Source organism: Eptesicus fuscus, chromosome 4 (assembly GCF_027574615.1).
Source record: "Eptesicus fuscus isolate TK198812 chromosome 4, DD_ASM_mEF_20220401, whole genome shotgun sequence".
In the NCBI taxonomy this organism is placed as follows: domain Eukaryota; kingdom Metazoa; phylum Chordata; class Mammalia; order Chiroptera; family Vespertilionidae; genus Eptesicus; species Eptesicus fuscus.
In genome coordinates this window covers 103437578-103457986 of record NC_072476.1, presented here as the reverse complement: position 1 = coordinate 103457986, position 20409 = coordinate 103437578, and the positions used below count along the sequence as shown (strand labels likewise).

The window sequence follows — 20409 nt, the reverse complement described above, 5'->3', positions numbered from 1 at the left end:
GGAATGAACCGCACCGACGCGGAACGCGCAAGCCTGGTGCCCGGACACGGCAGCCACCGGCCGCGTGGACCCCGAAGGGGGAGAAGTATCCCTCACGTCCTGCCATGGCCCTGGAGGGACCCGGCCGCCCTGCCGCTCCTCCGCGGCGCTTCACCGGCCCCCGGGGATGTCTGGATAATGACTCTTCGCCGCTCTGCTGCTCTTTCCTGTGGACAGCGTGGCCGAATGCTCCTTTGGAAAAGTGACTGCCACTGGGTTAGCTAGACCCTAGTTGAGGCCAACAAGATGCCCGTCTCCTTGCCTCCAAGTGCTCTCTCTTAGCACCAAGAACGCACAGCGAGACATTTGGCTCTAGGAAGTACTGGCCAAACAAAGAGGTTCAAAGAGGAACATTTCTTTCTCCTTCTTACCTCATTTCTCAAAACTGTTGTCAGATGGAAAGCAAGGGCAGCAGGGGGATTATACTCATGCTAGAGGCTCGGTGCACAAAATTCGGGTACTTGGGGACGGGGGGGGGGGGGGGGGGGGGTGTCCCTCAGCCCAACCTGCACCCTCTCCAATCTGGGACTCCTCAGGGGCTGTCCGACTGCCGGTTTAGGCCCGATAAACTGGCAGTCGGACATCCCTCTCACAATCCGGGACTGCTGGCTCCCAACCGCTCACCTGCCTGCCTGATCATCCCCTAACCACTCCCCTGCCAGAGTGATCGACACCTAACCGCTCCCCTGCCAGCCCAATCACCCCCAACTGCCCTCCCTTGCCAGCCCAATTGCCCCCAACTGCCCTCCCTTGCCGGCCCAGTCACCCTTAACTGCCCTCCCCTGCCAGCCATCTTGTGTGAGGGCATGACAGTCAATTTGCATATTACCTCTTTATTATATAGGATCGTTGAAAGGGACCATAGAATCTTCAGTCTTGAGCAAATTCATAGGCCTCCCACAGAATCTTAAAGCGTGGCTCAGTACCTCAGTTATAGAACTGTCCTTGGCTCGTCACATTGTTGGTTCTTAGCTAAAAGTTAACCTTTTGCACTCGGATGTTGAGTGTGATTCGACACAGTTAGCATTAGAATAAAGGAATCGAGAAAAAAGCGAGTGCAAAGGGTTAAAGAGTCAACTAAGAGGGAAAATTACACATTTTATCCACACAGCATAAAAATGAATTGAAAATATCACCAAACACATTAACCACAATATTGAGTGCTTTGAGTCATGGTGAGAAGTTTTTTCTGTCTGAATACAGTACCAATTTAGCATGGTGCATTTCTTACTGTAGTCTAGGCCAGTGGTCGGCAAACTGCGGCTCGCGAGTCACATGCGGCTCGTGAGCCGCAGTTTGCCGCTCTATTGACTAATGAGTTTGCCAACTACTGGTCTAGGCTTTCTAGAGCTGAGGAACAACATAGATGGCTCCGTTACCAAAACAGGACCACAGTTCTTTCTCTGTAGTCAGTCAACTGCCCAAAGGCACTGATTCATTTGAACAACACAGACTTGAGTGCTCTCAGTAGGCCAGGAACTATGCTTGGTTACAGAAGAACTTTATGGAGCTCAAATTCTAGTGGACGATAGGAACCACAAAGAAATTGGACAATTGAAGTACAGTATATGCTGTAAAGGAAATGTAATAGAGTAACCGGGAGGCCCCTCTGAAACGATATTTGGGATGAGACCTGAAGGTGTCAAGGAACCCAGCAAGAAAGGACCTAAAGAGAGAGCATTGTGCCCATTCATATCGCTGACATTACCCCTCCTAATGTACTACCCTCAGCTTGCTTTGTTTGCTCTCTACATTTCTCCTTGTTTTCTCTGTTACTTTTTCCCTTTTATGTGAAAAAAAGCTCATTTTTTTCCAGCAATCGGAAATAGAACATTTCTGGTTATATTTGGTATAATCTTGAATTTTTTATTTTTTAATGTTCTTATTGATCTCACAGAGAAAGGGAGATAGAAGTATTGATGAGAGAGAATCATTGACTGGCTCCCTCCTGCACACTCCCTACTGGGGATTGAGCCTGCAACCTGGGCATGTGCCCTGACTGGAATCAAACTGTGACCTCCTGGTTCATAGGTGGACACTCGTCCACTGTACCACACTGGCCGGGTACTTGAAGTCTTTTTAGATGTATGATTTTATTCTTTCCCAACAGACAAGGTATAATAAATAGCCCTTTTGGTAAGCTCATTTCTCGTTTAGTTTCACACACTTTGTAAAATAAGTCTTTTCAGCTGTTCAAAAGAAATGAACATATCTGGTTCCCAAGACAGTTCAAATGACATTTAGTCATTGCTGAAGTACTTGGTTCTTAGCCTGGAGCAATATACCTCCTTTTCTTTTTTAAGATCTAATTCTCTTCTGATAGTTCAATTGAAAAAATGTTTGGAATAGAGAGACTAAATAGCAAATGACAAATGCACACAATACTGCATTTTTTAAAAATCCTTGATTAATAGTCAATGCTTCAGAAGATAAAGCTGTATGTTCATAATTTTTTTTTCTCATAAACCTGAAATAAGAAACAGTTCAAAATTTCAAAACAGTTCTTTATTAATAAAGCATTTTATAAATACACATTTTAAATTTACATGTTAGGTAAAATACATCCAAAGTTAAATGTCACTTCTCAGATTATTGTACAGAAGTCATATATACAATTCTTTTGTTTTCTAGTAATTTTATACCAGTGATTTGAAACATCCTTACAATTTAATTATATATTGTAATAATTTCATTTTTCACTTTTTAGAGCTTGATAGAAGACAATCAATATCCTGAATAATTTCAGAGGTTCTTTTCAATGCCACTGATACTCTCTTTTCATTAACTTCTTCTAGCAAGTTTTCTGAATAGTTTGGTTTACAATCAAAAGACTGTTCATTTTTGTTAGAAATCTGGTTTAGGACACCACTGTTCTCCAGTAACACTAAGTTGCTTAGTCAAGGAGTTTTTGCCCACATTTTTCATTACACAAGAGTTTTTAATGGCAGAAAGCCTGACTTCATATTAAAATAGGATTTCTCCATTGGGGGGAAGATCTTTTGGATTCATAATAGAGTTGGTACTTCAGAATTTATCAAGTCTATTCCTCATCGATGAAGAAACCAGAGTAAAGGGAAAAGGAAAGAGTATGTAGCTGTGTGTTTGGATGGAGGTTTGGTGAAAGGGAGGAAATAAAAATCGCAGTAAAACTTTAAGCTAGATTTACCAAGAAATAAAGAGAAGTCAGATAAATAAAATTAAAAATGAAAGAGGAAATAACAACTGATACAACACAATACAAAGGATCATAAGAGACTACTATAATTATATACCAATAGATTGGACAATCTAGAAGAAATGGATAAATTCCAAAAACATACAATCTACCAAGACTGAATCAAACAAAGCCTGAACAGATGGAATACTAGTAAGAAGAAGGAGATTGAATCAGGAATCAAAACCTCCCAACAAACAAGAGCCCCAGATTAGATAATGGTGAATTATACCAAATATTTAACCTTTGCACTCGGATGTCGAGTGTGACTCGACATGGTTAGCATTAGAATAAAGGAATCGAAAAAAAAGCAAGCGAGTGCAAAGGGTTAAGGAAGAATTAATACCAATCCTTCTCAAACTCTTTCAAAAAATACAAGAGGAGGGAACACTTTCAAAGTATAAGGCCAGCATTACCCTGACAACTACAACCAAACAAAGACACTATAAGAAAACAAAAATACTTGTCAATATCACCGATGAACATGCAAAAATCTTCAATATCATGTACCTTCTACGGACAAGCTACTTCTCAAATATCTTATGTATTCATTGAAGCTCCACAATATATGTGTGGATTAATATAAACTATAGGGTTATGAATTAAACCTAGAATGGAAAGGGAGTAATTAGGCAGGACAATACATTATGTTTAAAGGATACAGTTAAACTTCTGTATCTTTTCAAGTTCAGAAGCCACACACCTGTGGAGAAAAGTAAGTTCATGCTTGTTATCTGATTCTTTTTTATACACAATCCTATATAATAAAACCCTAATATGCAAATCAACTGAACTGCGGAACAACCAGCGGAACAACCTGTCACTATGATGCGCACTGACCACCAGGGGGCAGGCACTCAATGCAGGATCTGCCCCCTTGGTGGTCAGTGTGTTCCCACAGGGGGAGCACCGCTTGGCCAGAAGTCAGGCTCACAGGTGGCAAGTGCAATGGTGGTGGCGGGAGCCTCTCCCAACTCTGTGGCAGCGCCAAGGAGCAGTGAGCAGGCAGGTGGTAAGAAGTGAAAGGTCCCAGACTGTGAGAGGTATGTCTGACTGCTGGCTTAGGCCCGATCCCCCAGGCGGACATCCCCTGAGGGGTCTTGGATTGTAAGAGGGTGCAGGCTGGGCTGAGGGGATACACCCCCATCCAGTGCATAAATTTCGTGCACTGGGCCTCTAGTATTTCAAATAAGCATACTTGATTGTTTTCACAAAAGTTAGAATTTTAAACAGAAAAACCTAATAAATCAGATATCTGTTTAAAGAAAAATTAAATATATTTAATTAAGAAAATATTTTCTTGAGGAAAAAAGTCTTAGAGTTTACCATTTGACTTTTCCCCCCCCCACATTTATTTTTTAATCAGAGAAATAAGTTTTATTTCCCTCCCTTTCCTCCCCTACCATTTGACATTTTAATTTTGAGTATTAGTTGGCTCTTCTACACAGATTAAATTTAAAAGAAATACAAATACCAATTTTCTTCAAGAACAGAAGATGAAGGATGTGTGGGCATCTCTCTCTGACTAGTCTGGGTCAGTCTTCTGCACCATGATATTACTGTTGACACATATCTAGATTAAATACATTAAAAGAAATATTTGAAAAATGAACTTGTATTCTATTTATAAAAATTTTAAAAACGATTGAAAAATCAAAACAATTTGGGAAAAGGGATAAAGAATATTTTCAAGTAAGGCATTTACTGAGAAATTCTCTGAATCTTCTTTTTTAAAAATCTTTATTGCTATCAGAGAGGCAGAGGGAGAGAGAGAGGGAAACATCAATGATGAGAGAAAACCTTCTGCAGGCCCCCTGCTGAGGATCAAGCCTGCAACCTGGGCATGTGCCCTTGACTGGAATCGAACCCAGGAGCCGTCAGTCCACAGGCCAATGCTCTATCCACTGAGCCAAACCAGCTAGGGCTTCATTGGAAATAAGGCACTTTTTTTCATTATTCATCAAGGAGAAAATGATTTACTCACATTCATGATTAATAATGATGAGATTTAAGTCAGAACAAAGTTCAAATTCAAATGTCTAAATTCTCCTTTTAGTTTTTCAAAATAAATGAATTTCATTAAATTTATCATGTACATGTGTTTACGTATAAGACTAAGTGAGCATCTGCTTTTTAAAATTTAAACTAGAAAACACCCATTAATGCGTATACACACACACACACACACACACACACCTATATGTATAATTATATATTAACTCACCAAATATGCAAAACAAATATCAAGTTTAATAAAATGATTATTCTGAAGTGACTGGCTAAAACAAACAGCAATGTGTGCTAAATACACACTGTCTTTTTAGGCAAATTATTCAAACTAGCAATGAGTATTGGAGCATTTAGACCAAAATGCAATAAAGCTCAACAGAAAAATAAATTTGAGATAAAACAAAGCAATTCTTTTGTGAACATTCTAATTCTCAAAGTAAAATCCTAAAATGTTAAGAACATCACAAGTACAACAATTATTACAAAATGTATTATATAAACTAAAAGAAAGCAGTCATGAAAAGCTGTTTTCAAGAATCTCCATTTTAAGAATAATCATTAATTTTTTCTACTTTATAGTAATATACAGAAGTTTAGTTATTTGTGGTTGCAAACCTTATTTCAAATTGGTTAGGGGATTAATTGGTTAACACATCTGACAATAACTTCTCCAGCAAGCCAGTTAGATCTAACATATTCATTATGGTGAAAAATCACTTCAAATACAAATGGAAATTAATAAAGCTGACTTCATCTTTTTTGTTATTATAGATGCCAATAAAACAGTAAACTCTAAAAACCTGTTGAAATGACTTTATTCACATCCATATGTAAAAACTAAAACAAAATATGTAGATATTGTTTATGTTTCCACTCTGTCAATTAAAAGTTTTTTACTAAAATGAAAATAATTTTTACATTGCTTTTCAGTACCTTTCATATGGTCCGGGGTGTTCAATCTGAATTAACTGATCGTGTCCATCAGGAAAAGTTAACTTACACCAACCTAAGTTGAGACCTTGATTTATCTTAAGAGACATGGAGGAAAGTTAAGTTTTATCATTCTAAAACTAAAAAAACAACACAAAACTACCCCAAAACCCAAACAAAACCCTCTTCTAACTTAACAATTTAAAAAATACTAGTCCCTCTCTCTGTAGAGAGTTACTTAACAAAAATAAATATTTGCCACATCTATTTGATTTTTTTAGGAAATCTAATGAGATCAATAAAGCCTCTTGAAAGATGTTATGCTTCAAAAAACAAATTGATCTGGCTGGGTGGCTCAGTTGGTTGAGCGTCATCCGTGCACCAAAGGGTTGTTGATTTGATTCCCGGTCAGGGCACATGTTAAAGGCAACATATAAATTTATAACCAAATTAGTATAGATACATAGATTGATGTTTCTCTCTCTCTCTCTGCATGTCCTCGGGTGAGGAATAAAAAAAGAAATTGACATAGAAGGGCAACAAAAAAAGTGCCACAGTATTTCCATAGATTAAAAAAAAAAAATACAAAATAGATTTTAGTCTGAAGTATACTCACCTGTCTTTTTTCATTAAAAGAGCCAAATTTCCAATTTAGGGTTAGAGTAATGCCATCTATAAAGATGGCATGTACTTTGTCATCAGAATAAGCAAGAAATCTTCCCACATTGGGTATGAATGATTCTCTCAAAAGCAAAGGCAGCATATTCTCATTTATCCCAGGTACCTAAAACCAAGTAAGTAAAAATAGCAGGAAGTAGAGTTATCCATTTATAAGATTTAAATGATTAATGAACTCTGAGGCAACTTTCAGATTCTTATGCACAAGTTGAATATTGTAGAATCCTTATGTATGTTTAACTTTTCCACAAGTGGGTGCCCAAAACAGTCTATTACAAGCAGATTAAACCACCATTTGCTCTGAACTTTACACAGAACATAGACAAGACTTAGGAACTACATACAGCACCATATAAACTTATAACCAAATTAGTATAGATACAGAAATCAAAGTCTGAGAATAACTTCCTCCAAGTCAGCATTAAAGAATGTACTTTTACAGTATGGAAAGAGAGCAGAAGACTGCAGTGTTTACAATAACTATGTTTTTACATACAAATCCAACTAATTCCTATGGCCTTCCCATTCCATTTAAAAGAAGAAGCGAAACCAAACTATATACAATAAAATATAAATAAAAGCCTCATTTTGCAGCGATTATTAAGTGGATATTTTTCTGAATAAATCAATATTAATGTTACAAAGAATTTCTTACATGACTTAGATGAAAGTAATTTGAATTTAGGAATATAGACAATAAAAATAATTATCTTGCTTTTGAAAGAATTTTAAGATACCATTTTCCAGCAGCATATATGATAGTTATGGCTTAAAGAGAGCCTCATCTTGGCACAGTGCTGAAGAATCCTGTGAACATGAAATACACAACTTAAGCATTTGCAAATTGCAAAGTATTATGGCATTTTCCAATTCTAGCAACCATTCTAACTGCTGTATGACATCTCAGTCAAGAAGTTCATTTCCACTGAAATATGTCCAGACCTATTTCCTTCCAGAAAATAATAAGCCCTTAGAAGGGAACTACTACTGTTTCCCTTTGGCTAATTTTTTTTTTTTTAATAAATGTTAAGCTCTTCTTCTTTTTTTTTTTTAAATATATTTTATTGATTTTTTTACAGAGAGGAAGGGGTAGGGATAGAGAGTTAGAAACGTCAGATGAGAGAGACATCGATCAGCTGCCTCCTGCACACCCCCTCCTGTACATGCCCTTGACTGGAATCGAACCTGGGACCTTTCAGTCCACAGGCCGACGGTCTATCCACTGAGCCAAACCGGTTAGGGCCCTTTGGCTAATCTTACCTACCTAAGGTTATTTCTCGAATTTGTAGCAATGAAATGACTCCAAATAGAATTTTCAGTTGCTCCTTTTTATGAGGTGATAGATTCACAGTGCCTAAAAGGGTTAGCATAGTCTGAGAGTGGTGGGTTGTAAATAAACTGTCCTAGGAAATCGTATTACCGATCTGCTCCTTCAAATCTACACTGGAACTGGCTTAGACATAGTTTATATAAATAAATCATTTAATCCAACAATTCACTTTCATTCTTCTGAGTACTACAGATTAATTAACTAGGAGAATTAAAAAACATATGAACCAAAGAACCAAACAATACTTCTCTTCTGTACACATTCAGAAATCTTTATTACTCAAGATAACAAAGAAGTATAAAATTTTTAAATGTATCATCAAATCCTCCACTTGATTCCAGGGAGCAATAATGATGTAAAATTTACCCAGAGAAGTCACCTATTTCCAGCACGTGCTTGCCACATATAAATGTTTCTCCATATTTCATTTTACATTTCAAAGATGGAAGTATTCTTTTAATTAAAAATTCTTTTAAAAAAATATATTTTATTGATTTTTTACAGAGAGGAAGAGAGAGGGATAGAGAGTTAGTAACATCGATCAGCTGCCTCCTGCACACTCCCTACTGGGTATGTGCCCGCAACCAAGGTACATGCCCTTGACTGGAATTGAACCCGGGACCCTTCAGTCCGCAGGACGACACTCTATCCACTGAGACAAACCGGCCAGGCTAATTACAAATTCTTAATCTTATCTTAACCATCAGAAAAGGTATCAAAGTTCTCAGACATAACTCTTTTTAAAAAATATATATATTTTTTTATTGATTTCAGAGAGGAAGGAAGAGGAAGAGAAAGATAGAAACATCAATGATGAGAGAGAATCACTGACCAGCTGCCTTCTGCAAGCCCCCCACTGGGGATCAAGCCCACAACCCGGGCATGTGCCCTTGACCAGAATCGAACCCAGGACCCTTTAGTTTACAGGCCAACATTCTATCCACTGAGCCAAACTGGCTAGGGCTCAGACATAATCCTTGATTCAGTTGAATGTGAAGGACTTACCTGGTGGCCTGTTTAATTAGAGAACACACAGAGAACAGACTTCCTGGTCTCTCTGGAGGAAGATTATTTACTGAATACATTTTCTCTTCCCTCTGAAAATTAGTTTGAAATGAAAAATCTCATTAATAATAAACATTGGCCAGTATTACTTAGCTATTTTGTATTTATATATTTACATAGTGACAAAGGAAGCAGTTATTTTAACTTAAAGGTCATAAAAGGTATAATCTAAAGGTATTTCATGATGCTTTTCCACTTTCCCATTTTTCCTCTCTATTCAAAAGTTATATTCTCCTAGCCTATAACTTACTGTCCAATTTAAATCTTGGCACACTTGAACTGACATGGTTACAAGCTCAGCTGGTGTGGCTCAGTGCTTGAGTGTCAATCTATAAACCAGGAGATCACGGTTCAATTCCTAGTCAGGGCACATGCCCGGGTTGCAGGCTTGATCCCCAGTAGGGGGTCTGCGAGCAATGATTCTCTCTCATCACTGATGTTTCTATCTTTCCTTCTTCCTTCCTCTCTGAAATCAATAAAAATATATTTTAAAAAAATTAATGTGGTTACAAACAAATTTGCCTACGTATTAGCAGGAAACATCACATAAGCTTTTCCTTTTAGACCAAAAAAACCCAAAACCTAAACATCAAAAAATTGTTTTACTCGAATGAATCTATCATTTTGTTTTATTTTACTAATGGAATAAATATTACTAAAGTTTAAGGAAGACAATATTATTTATAGTCTTGGTTTCTTGAATTATAAAAACTTATTCTTTCTGAATTTCCTTTGTTAGACTCTTTAATGCTAGTGTTTCCCAGGACTCTGTCTGCAGCCTTCTCTTCTGGCTTCCTGATTTCTTCTTGGGTTATCTCCACAAGAGTCAAAGCTCCTTCATAATAGTTATAATAGCAATGGCTAATACTTATTGAATAAATATGTGGTAGGTGCCTATTTTTAGATGAGGAAAACAAGGCTTGAGGACTAAAAAGTAGAAGAGATCTGTTTTGAACCACAAGAGAGAACAGCTCATACTTAACCATCAGAATTTAGTATAGTAGCTACTCAAAAAGTAATCTTTGTCCTTTTATCCTGGACTGTATACTTGAATATCACAGACATCTCAATTTTAACAAGTCAAAATTTGCATTTTCTTCTCTACTTTGTATTTACCTCTGGTATGTCAATTATCACATGCTGTTCCCTCTACTCGGTTCCCTCCTCCATGACCTCCGTGGGTCTGACTAACTCCTTCTTTCCCTTCAGTCTCAGGAAAGCCATGTGGGGGTCCCACAGACAGGGTGAAATCCCCTAGTTATGTCCACAAGCACAGTGCCCTCTCTCCGGCTTCTTGGTTTTCATTTAGTTTTCACTTCATGTCTGTCTTCCCTTCTAGAATAGCGATAGCTTCATGAAGGTAGGGATTGTATTTGTTTTGTTTACCTTGGTATCCCCAGCATTTATCAGTAGAGTGCTTAGCACATGGTAGGCACTCAAGACATCACATTTTAATTATTTATGTCTTTCTCTACTGGACACTGAGTTCCCTAAGTGTTCTTCTCTTTCAGCTATCCTACCTATTGCATCAGTTCTAAAATACTTATTTTTACAATTTGATCTCTGAAATTTGGAATCATCTTATAATTAAGAGTGTCTTAGAATCACTACTAGAGGCCTGGTGCATGAACTCGTGCACTGGTGGCCCTTTGGCCTGGCCTGCGGGGTTCAGGCCGAAACTGGCCCTCCAACATCCCCCAAGGGACTAGATTGCGAGAGGGCGCAGGCCAGGCCAAGGGACCCTACCGGTGCACGAACCCATGTACCAGACCTCTAGTCTATATATATAAAAGCCTAAGCAACCATTACAACTGGTCGCCTGAATGACTGGTTGCTATGATGATGCACTGATCACCATGGGGCAGATACTCAATGCAGGAGCTGCCCCGTGGTGGTCAGTGCACTCCCACAGCCGACCTTCCGCGGTCCCTCCCCCGGGCTGGCCGGCTCCCCTGATAGGCCCTGAATTGGACTCCCCCCCCCCCCGCAATTTTCTATTTCTAACTACTGAATAACATCACTTTAATGTCTTTCAATATTCCACACTCGCCCCAGGCTCTAGCATCTCTGATAATCTTATCACTTACACGCTCTACTCTGTAATAAAGACAACGCTTTTATTGTATTTCATCCTGCAAAGCAAAGCCACATGATACTGTGGTGATACCTTTAAATGGGTGATGTCAAATGTCAGACTGAGCAAATTAAGAGTTATTAACAAAATATCCACATTATTACATTTTGATCTGACATGTTAAATATGTTATGTTTCACTATTTTCAACACCAGGAAACAATCTTGTTCAACTTTTTAGTTGAATATAAAGATTTAGGAGTTAAGGGGTATTTAAAATAGGCAAACAATACATGCTAGGGAAAAAAGAATGTGCTTTTTAATTGGCAAATATTAATTCAAAGAAGTATACTGATTCAAAGTACTGCTGCTAGTTTTAGTATTTCCTATTGATACGTTCTATGACAGAAGAAATGTAACTTCTGATTTAAACATAATTCCTTAGGTAAATGGAAGACAGAATACAGGATGATAGTACAGCAAAAACAAGGTGGTTAATAGTTATTGTGCCAATTGTGGCAGTAAGGTTATACTGATTGTTCAGACTAAGTAGTAGCAAGCAATGTTATATAGAGATCAAATTTCCCAAATATATTCACAATTATTTAGAAACAGCTATAGATCAAAAATCTTGAATGGAGATCTGATTGTCCGCCTACCTCTTCTGATCCTTCTTGAATGGAATAGTATGTAAAATAGTTCCCAAAATAAGCACCTTCTGATTTGAAAACAGATCCATCTCCAGGATAAATCTCTATTGAGTTCACATTTTTATGCGTAAGTCTATGGAAAAGAAATAATCATTAAAAAAGTATTTTTCTAATTGAGATTAAAACATACATGGTCAGTTATAAAAAAAAAAAAAAAAGAGAGAAAGAAAGAAAGAAAGGTAAAGTAGTATAATTTTTTAACCTATCTAGCAAATGGATAATTTCATACTCTGTTCCTCCAGCCAGCTAAATTATTTTTTTGTTGGCAAAAAAATGAATAGGACACCCAGAATTGGTGGGTATATCTACTTCAGTAACTAAGCTCAGCTTCTAGAAGTGAGGCATCTTGCCTTATTACCCTGGTATCCCCCCAGCCGATCACAGTGGCTGCTCTATAATGGTCACCAAAGCAGTGCTCATTGCATAGGAGTTAAATACAACAACTCTAGAACCTGAAAATAAGATTATTCTTTAATAAATAAAACTAGCAGAATCAATACCTGATGATGAGATTAGCCATGTGTAGAAGGAGCTATCCCTAAGACAAGGTGACTCATTGGACCTGGAGTAGCCACATACAATCAAGGTATTGGGTATATAAGGAATAAAGATATAAGCCGAGTCAATTTTATTGAAACATGTGTGGAAAACACTAGTATGTTGTCAGTAACGAGTGGGCCCTCGCGCAGGAAAAGGAGAGCCCGAGAACAAACAGTTCGCAGTACTCGTCAGCACTGTGTACAGAGTGAACCTCTCATCTGAGTGTTCAGTCCCTGGAGAGGTAGGGTCATTCAATGGAAGCAGCCGCTCAGTGAAGATCTGCTGAGTGAATGTAGGCTGAAATCTCCCTTAGGAATCTAACGTCTCTATTCCATGCTCACCAGGCACCTTCTGATGTGACTATTTCAGACAACTAGGTCCCCCATGCTTGGAAGGCGTGGCTTAAATAGCTGCCATGCGTATCTCCTTCACTAGCAAACTAATCCCTCACTGGCTTTGGAGCTGTCACAAAAATCTTGCGAATATGATTAATGTGAATTAAGAACAAGACCCCTGTGTGTCCGAATACAATTAGGGTGTTGAGACCTGAAACCTCAGGACCAAGCACAGGAGCATGGTGGCCCTGCAAACTGCATTCTCTTGTAGTTTATCTGCAAGGCTAGTCCCGCCCCTGTGACATCACTACACAGCTCCAACTCCAACACAGGTGCCTTACCTGTACGTAATACCCTTGTGCCAAACCACTTTCACTAGTTCAGAGTAGGAATATTCTTCTTCATCAGACTGCCCCTGTGAAAGTGAACCACAGAAAGTCCACCTGTGAAGGATAAAATACAAGTTATGGATCTGGCTGCTCAACAAAATTACCTTGAGAAGTCAACAAAATAGTGCGACTGTAATAAGATTTATTCCTTGCTTAATTAATTAGATCAAAAAAGTAAAAATATGAAAGTACATTAAATTTTAAAATGAGTCTTATTTTCCATGCATTTTCAATAATCTCACTATTGAATCTCAGCAGAATTACCTAAATTAACAATATTAGTAATCTTTAAAATTTAGGATTTGAACAACCAATATTTACTAAAGCTTCCACGGTAGGCCAGGCACTGTAAATACACTGGGGATACAACACCCCAAAAAAGTAAACATGGTCACTGAGATGCTAGACAGTAAATATTGACATCAAAGGGGAATTACTGACACTATAGGATTGTGTAAGAACCTTATCCTGTCTAGGGACTTCGGGATAACCATCCTCAGGAAGGAAGGCTTACTCGGAGACCTGGACACGAACATGAGTTAGCAGAAGTGTTCCTGCCAGAAGACAGAGCAGGCACAAATGACAGCTTGAGCAAACTTTCCAGGGCCTGCGAGAGTAGAGTGGTGAGCGAGTGGAGGACTACAGATATGGGAAGGGACCAGGAAATGCAAGGCCTGTAAGCCATGTTTAAGGGTAATGGATTTCAATCTAGAGCCAGTGGCAAGTTATTGAAAAATTGTTGATTTAGAAGCATCAATCTCTTTTGATGCATACTTATTACATTGAATTTCCCTATCTTAAGCAGATAATCATGACACGCCAGAAAACCATTCTCATATTTTATTTGCGTAACAGATATGTACTCAGAGACTACCTGGGATCAGACCCTAATTCTGCAAGTACTAGTGTGAGACTTTGCTCAAGTTATTTAACGTTTCTGAGTCTCAGGTTCCTCCACAAAATGGGATGATACAAGACAGTCCTTACCTCATGGGGTTACTATGGGGATGAAACACCATGCCCAGCACATACCGAGTGCTTGGCATTAGCTATTATTGTTATTATTGCACTACTTATGCAAAGTTCCTGTTACAAATCTATCACCATTAGGTTATTCATCTGTTAGTGGAGGTCAAAGGTTTTTACCTAGCCCTCCATGTCAACCCCTTTGACAATGGACATATTTACATCAACCAAAGAAGAGATGGCCTTGGAGGCCAAGTGTGAAAGAAAGAACCCACGATCATAAACTCGTCAGAGCTACACTCCAGCAACCATGGTAACAGGCTCCACTGAGTGGTAGCAGATGCTCCCACAGGGGTCCATGCAGGTCCCTGAGCCATCCCTTACCACACTTTAACAATAATCTTTTCAGCGACAGTGACCCTCACTGGACTCTAAGCTCCTAGAAAGCAGGAACTGAGTATCTCAGTCATCTCTGTAGTCGCTGTGCTTAACGATGTATCTAGTACAGTCGGCCTCCCGTAAACCTTCATTCCATGAACACAGAGTTAAGAAACAACGCATTTGCTAGGCAAATTATTTACTATCAGTTTTAAACAAGGTTTGGATTAACTGAATGAACGTTCCTTATGACTGGTATCAGATGATTTAAAAAGACAAATGATCTGACCACCTAACGAGTCAGTCATTCTTCCATTACCTGTGCAGGTGTGGGACAGGACAGCTGAGCAGCAGGGCCCTGGGGAGAACGGAAACCTCTTTTCCTCTTTCCTCTGAAGCGGCAGACGTTAACACTGTTCTCTGGGTGATATTTACATCAGTTCCAGACAAATTGCTGATTTTATTATGAAAGCGAAGTGCTAAAGACAGAGGGTATTTCCATTCCTCTGGACAGGAGGCCACAGAGCAGCGCTGCTCTACCCACGCGTGGACACAGCTGTGCTTGGGACCAGGCGAAGGCAGTGCCTCCTTCCCCTCGGTTCTGTTTCCACAAGGCTTCTTCTCTGAAGGTTCTTTGGGTTTCACGATCTGACAGTGAAGTTCGTTTTCTTTATTCTTCCGTCTGTGTCCTGGCAAACTTCCATGTGCACGGATTTTGTCCACTTTTCCTACTTGTTCTTTTGGGACTTGGTTATTTTTTTCTGACAATACTATAGATGAGCCTGGCTTCTGGCTCACTTTACACCAAAAATGTACTGTAAATTCTTGCTGAGATTTGGGCAGACAGAGGTATGCATGACCATCTACAGACGGTATCTTCACGGCGCCGCTCTGCATGCATATCATGCCACCGTCAGTATCAAGACTGGGCCATCTCACTTCTGGGATGTCGATGAGGATACGCTGAGTTGAGGGGGAGGGAAAAGAGATGGTCAGTATTTTCTGTTAACAGACCAAATTTTCCATACATCTGATACCTACATATTGTGTAAGAATGCTCTTAAAGTTTTGTGTTTCACTATCTAGACAGAATGAAAAAGACAGAGCCAGGTGTCAGCCTATATATGGCTTTTCAGAGAATATTTGATATTAAGATTATCTTTAGAGAGATAAAACACACACACACACACACACACACACACACACACTGAAAAAAAAATGAGAAAAGAAAAAAATCATCCTGATTACTAGTACATCTAGTGTTAGACATATTTTTTAAATGTACAATGAATCAGAGATAGATTTTGAGCCCTTCCCAAAATTCTACTCTCAAAAAGGCTATCAATGTCTATAGCACTATAATGCACTATATTAACTCAAACGATATGAAACTAGCATAAAAATCATTGACAGGACAACCCAGAGAATAGAGACAGACTCAATATATCTTAAAATGTTACATGTGACAACATAAGGTTTCAAAACAAGGGGGAGGGGAGAGTTATTTAATAAATGGTGCTTAACGACTGAACAGCACTTGGAAAATGTTCTCTCAAAGCGTTATGACCTGGACTAAAGTACCTGTCCTAGACAGCATCTGGCACACCAGACCCTAAAATAAATTCCCGGTGACTTAAAGAGGAACTTGTTAAAATATACACTGGGTGGCCAGATTATTATGATCTCTGAATGCATAATAATCTGGTCACTCAGTGTACTTCTCTTGAGTACCTCATTTATTTGATATCAAAGATACTACAAATCGTGCACCTGATCAGTTTTCCCCTTTGCACTGGCTGATAGAAAGCTCAGGGCAAATGGGTGGTTGATCTCCAGCAAAAGTCTAGAATACTTTTGGTACCCATTTGAGATACAAATACACTGAGTGGCCAGATTATTATGTGTCCAAAGATCATAATAATATGGCCACTCAGTGTATATTTTTTAAATTGATTTCAGGGAGGAAGGGAGAGGGAGAGAGAGATAAGAACATCAATGATGAGAGAAAAATCATCGAGAGGCTGCCTACTGCACGCCCCACACTGGGGATCAAGCCCACAACCCAGGCATGTGCCCAGATAGGGAATTGAACCATGACCTCCTGGTTCATAGGTTGACACTCACCCACTGAGCCATGTGGGCTGGGCAAGAGTAACCTTTTTAAAAACTGAATTACTCAAAGGTAAATATGGATGTCGATCAATAGCAAGCAGACTCGTAACAGTAACAGTGCCTGCTGCATCTTTCCATGTAAGGTAGAAATAACAGGTATCAAATAAGTCTCTTAATTAGTTAATCTTGCCAACAGCTATACATTTCAACTTCCATTTATATAAAACTTGAAATTTATAAAAACCATTGTCGGAAAGCCTCTTAAATTTACGGTGCTATGTCAGTACACTAAAATTAAGGGCATTATTCATTGATGGTAAAGCTGGTCTGTAAGGATGAGGGCTCAAAAAGTTCCATCTTCTAGAATTACACTATCTGATAATCCAACTGCAGCATCAGCAGCAAGATACCCATTTTCAATGAACAGTCACTCTAAAGATACAGAGAGAAAACAGCCTTGTAGACCAAGTTCCAGCTTACAGTTTTTCAAGGCTTCTTTGTCATGAGACAATGTAATAGAAAACCACTCAACAGGCAGGCAAGCAACATGACAGTAGCAGAAAGTGGTTAATAGACACACAGACGGGGTTCAAATCCTGACTCTGCTACTCAGAAACTTTGTATGGACAAGTTAGGGAAACTCTGAGACTTAGCTCCTGTCAAAAGGAGCTATATCCAGCCAATACACCTTTTCTGACTGGTTGGACTCCCATTTTGATCAGCAGGTACCCAAGGCATACTGATGCTAGCAAATATTTTAAGTATCACTCCCAGTTCATGCCACACAGTAAACCCTCAATAAATGACAGTTGTTATTATTATTCCCAAAAGTTCAAAATAGAGTATAAGCAAATGAATAAAATTTGCATACCCACAGTCCCTGGTGGTCTAGTGGTTAGGATTCGGCGCTCTCTAAAATTTGCATACCCATAAGTAATTACATATCTCTATTACACATTAACAGATAAATATACATAAGCTACTAAAAATATCCACATAATTTAATTTTCACACCTCCAAGAATGAAAAAGTCACCAACCTGAAAAGCTCTACATAGAATCTCTAGCTACAAAGAAAAAGACGGGGTAATGAATTATGTAACTTCTGTGTCTCAATCAGTATATAGAACATGAGAACTCCTAGTGCAGTGAATGCTAAGTGACTATGCATTCATTCCACAGCAACATGTCTATTCCCAAGTGTCATGAAGAAAAAGGCTAAATATTAAACTACCTATTTCTAATTGCTTGTCCTCAAATCTTACAAAAATTAGTTTTAAAAAATTACCTTTTTTCTTTCAGGAGGTATAATGTTTTCAGATAAAAAAGGGCAAGTGGCGAAAGAGTTTCGAAAATCTAGGGCTCTCTGTAGTTGCTCCTACAAAAAGAAACAAATGTAATCTTAAAAAATGACTGAAAATCCATTTAGTATGAAGCAATCCTGCATCCCAATGACTTCCATATTCCGTCTACCTCAACAGCATTGAAAGAGTAGTGTTTGCGTCGTCTTTACTTACTCGGTAAGTGCTAATCACAAAGTGTGTCCTTTGACGAATTCTTTCTGGTTGTTCTAAAGGATGTGCTGAAACAGGAGGTGCCTTTTCAAATAAAAATTCAGAGCCACAGGGAGAAAGCTGCAGTCTGGAGCCATCAGCATATTGTACTTGCACGGAATCGTCTTCATAAAGCACCATTCGCACTTCAGCCGCCATCACTATGACTATGGATAAAATGTCCTTCCAAGGCAGAGACTGAGGGAAAGAGGGAACAGTAGCACAAATAGTTCTCTTAACGTACAAAAGTTCTACCCAGATAAGCTGGTGCATTTCCTAAGAACATAAGTAAAACATACTGCCATTGCATTTACTTTTGTTGGAGAAAAATTGATCTTACTGGACACACTTAAATGATTTGAAATTAACATCCTTGACAGAGTGCCTTGAGTAACCCCTAAGGCTTTACTCCAGGGTGGAAACATAACATAGAGGTAGAAGACAGTCCACCAAGTTCTAATTGCCTGTATAATTTTAGTAGCTTTACTTCTCCTGAAGTTCAATTTCAGAAAATTATATATTTAGTATCGCATTTCAAATAACAAGCAAATTCCACCTTTGCAATAAGAATACAGCAAATCATTTGTAATACATGTTAAGGGCAGACCAAAAGTAACTATGAGGTCTAAAAGAAAAACATACATACCTGGATTTTTGTCCCTAGCCCAGCATTAAAGAAGTATCTTCATGTCACTACTGAAAACGCTAATTAACCTCCTAGGTCTTAGTTTCATCCTCATCTCACTTGTTTCAAGTTCCTCTTCTCCACTTCTAAAGTGACTCTGTATCTTCCCCTATGCTTTCCATGTAGGTATGATGGAAATGGACTTAGAGGGTGGGTTCCATTCAAACCCACCATTTACTAGCTATAAGCTTCAGGTCCTTTGTTTCCTTATTTGTAAAATGGGGATAGTGACAGGATTGTTGTGAGGATCAAATGACAACACATATGACAGTACCTAGTATTATAAATGTCACTTTGTAGAAGCTCAATAAAAGTTGCTCCCAACCATCTCCCAGTCACTTTTTATTCATGTCATCTTCTTCCTTCATGGCATCTATCACTGTCAGAACTGATTTTATTTATTCTTTTTTTTTTTTTTTTTTTGTCTTTTCCCACTAGGATATAAACTTACATCAGAACAGAGACTTCATTTGTTTTATTCACAGTTGTACCCCTGGCATATATACTTGGCAAATAATAAGGGTGGAACAAAGAATTACTTAGTGATGAATGAATAAGTAAATTTTAAAAATCCTGCTTTTCTTGAATGTGCAGTTTGAGTTAATGGTATCTCAATGTTAGCAGTATTTGACTTCTCATTCTGTTTCCCTCCACACTCTTATAACAAGTCCTGTTGATTTTGTCTCTCATGAACCTGGCTCCTCCTCTTCTGCTTCGGGCCATTAACTCTCCCTTCAATTCCTGCAACTATCTGGGACCTTTTTCCAGCTTCTTCCGCCTCCAATCCATTTCCAGTATTGCTGTCATAGGTAACTTTCCACAACCCAGCCCATACCAACCACTTTACATCACTTGCTTACATACTTGTTAAATGGCAATAAATATTCATAGCCATATATAGGGTGTCCCCCAAAATGCACACAAACACTGAATAATTATAAAGGCAGTGTTTATTAAAATACATTTCAGCTATTAGCTGTTAAGGTGTGTATACATTTTTTTGGGTGACACCCTGTATATATGATGTCCACTTGCTATTTCAGGAAACAAAAAAACAAATAAACAAATGCATATAAAAAAGGAAGAAAAAATTTTCTGATAACAATTGGGAAAATGTCTCTATTTTTGGCCTAGTTATTTATGTATTTTTTATAAACAGCTTAATGAGGTGTGATTTTTAAAAAAACAAAAAGCATACACAAGAAACAGTAGAATGTATAAAGTTCCTGGCCCATCATAAATCCGCCCCAGTCCGCATTTCCAGCCACAACTGTCTTACTCCTGTTTGTTTTCAACACTCAGCACATTATGTGTTTGACGATCAAAAAGCCGTAAGTCTGTTCTTGACACCAGTGGGAACCTGACTTTTCCAAAATGCCTCATCTAGTTACAATGAAAAATTC

The 20409-nt window shown here is 38.5% G+C and overlaps 1 protein-coding gene across 1 annotated transcript; it reads right to left on the bottom strand.

Annotated features, from left to right (window-relative positions):
* Positions 1 to 2598: 2598 nt before the first annotated feature.
* On the bottom strand, positions 2599 to 18499 carry C4H5orf34 (chromosome 4 C5orf34 homolog). The gene is made up of 12 exons (XM_008151646.3): positions 18286 to 18499; positions 18057 to 18146; positions 14977 to 15620; positions 13266 to 13367; positions 11999 to 12122; positions 9207 to 9298; positions 7609 to 7678; positions 6810 to 6977; positions 6197 to 6291; positions 4728 to 4826; positions 3916 to 3956; positions 2599 to 2923 (listed from the first exon to the last, which is right to left on the bottom strand). The coding sequence occupies exons 1-12, from the start codon at positions 18478 to 18480 to the stop codon at positions 2736 to 2738; spliced, it is 1908 nt and encodes a 635-aa protein (XP_008149868.2). The 5' UTR covers positions 18481 to 18499; the 3' UTR covers positions 2599 to 2735.
* Between the last annotated feature and the right edge of the window lie 1910 nt (positions 18500 to 20409).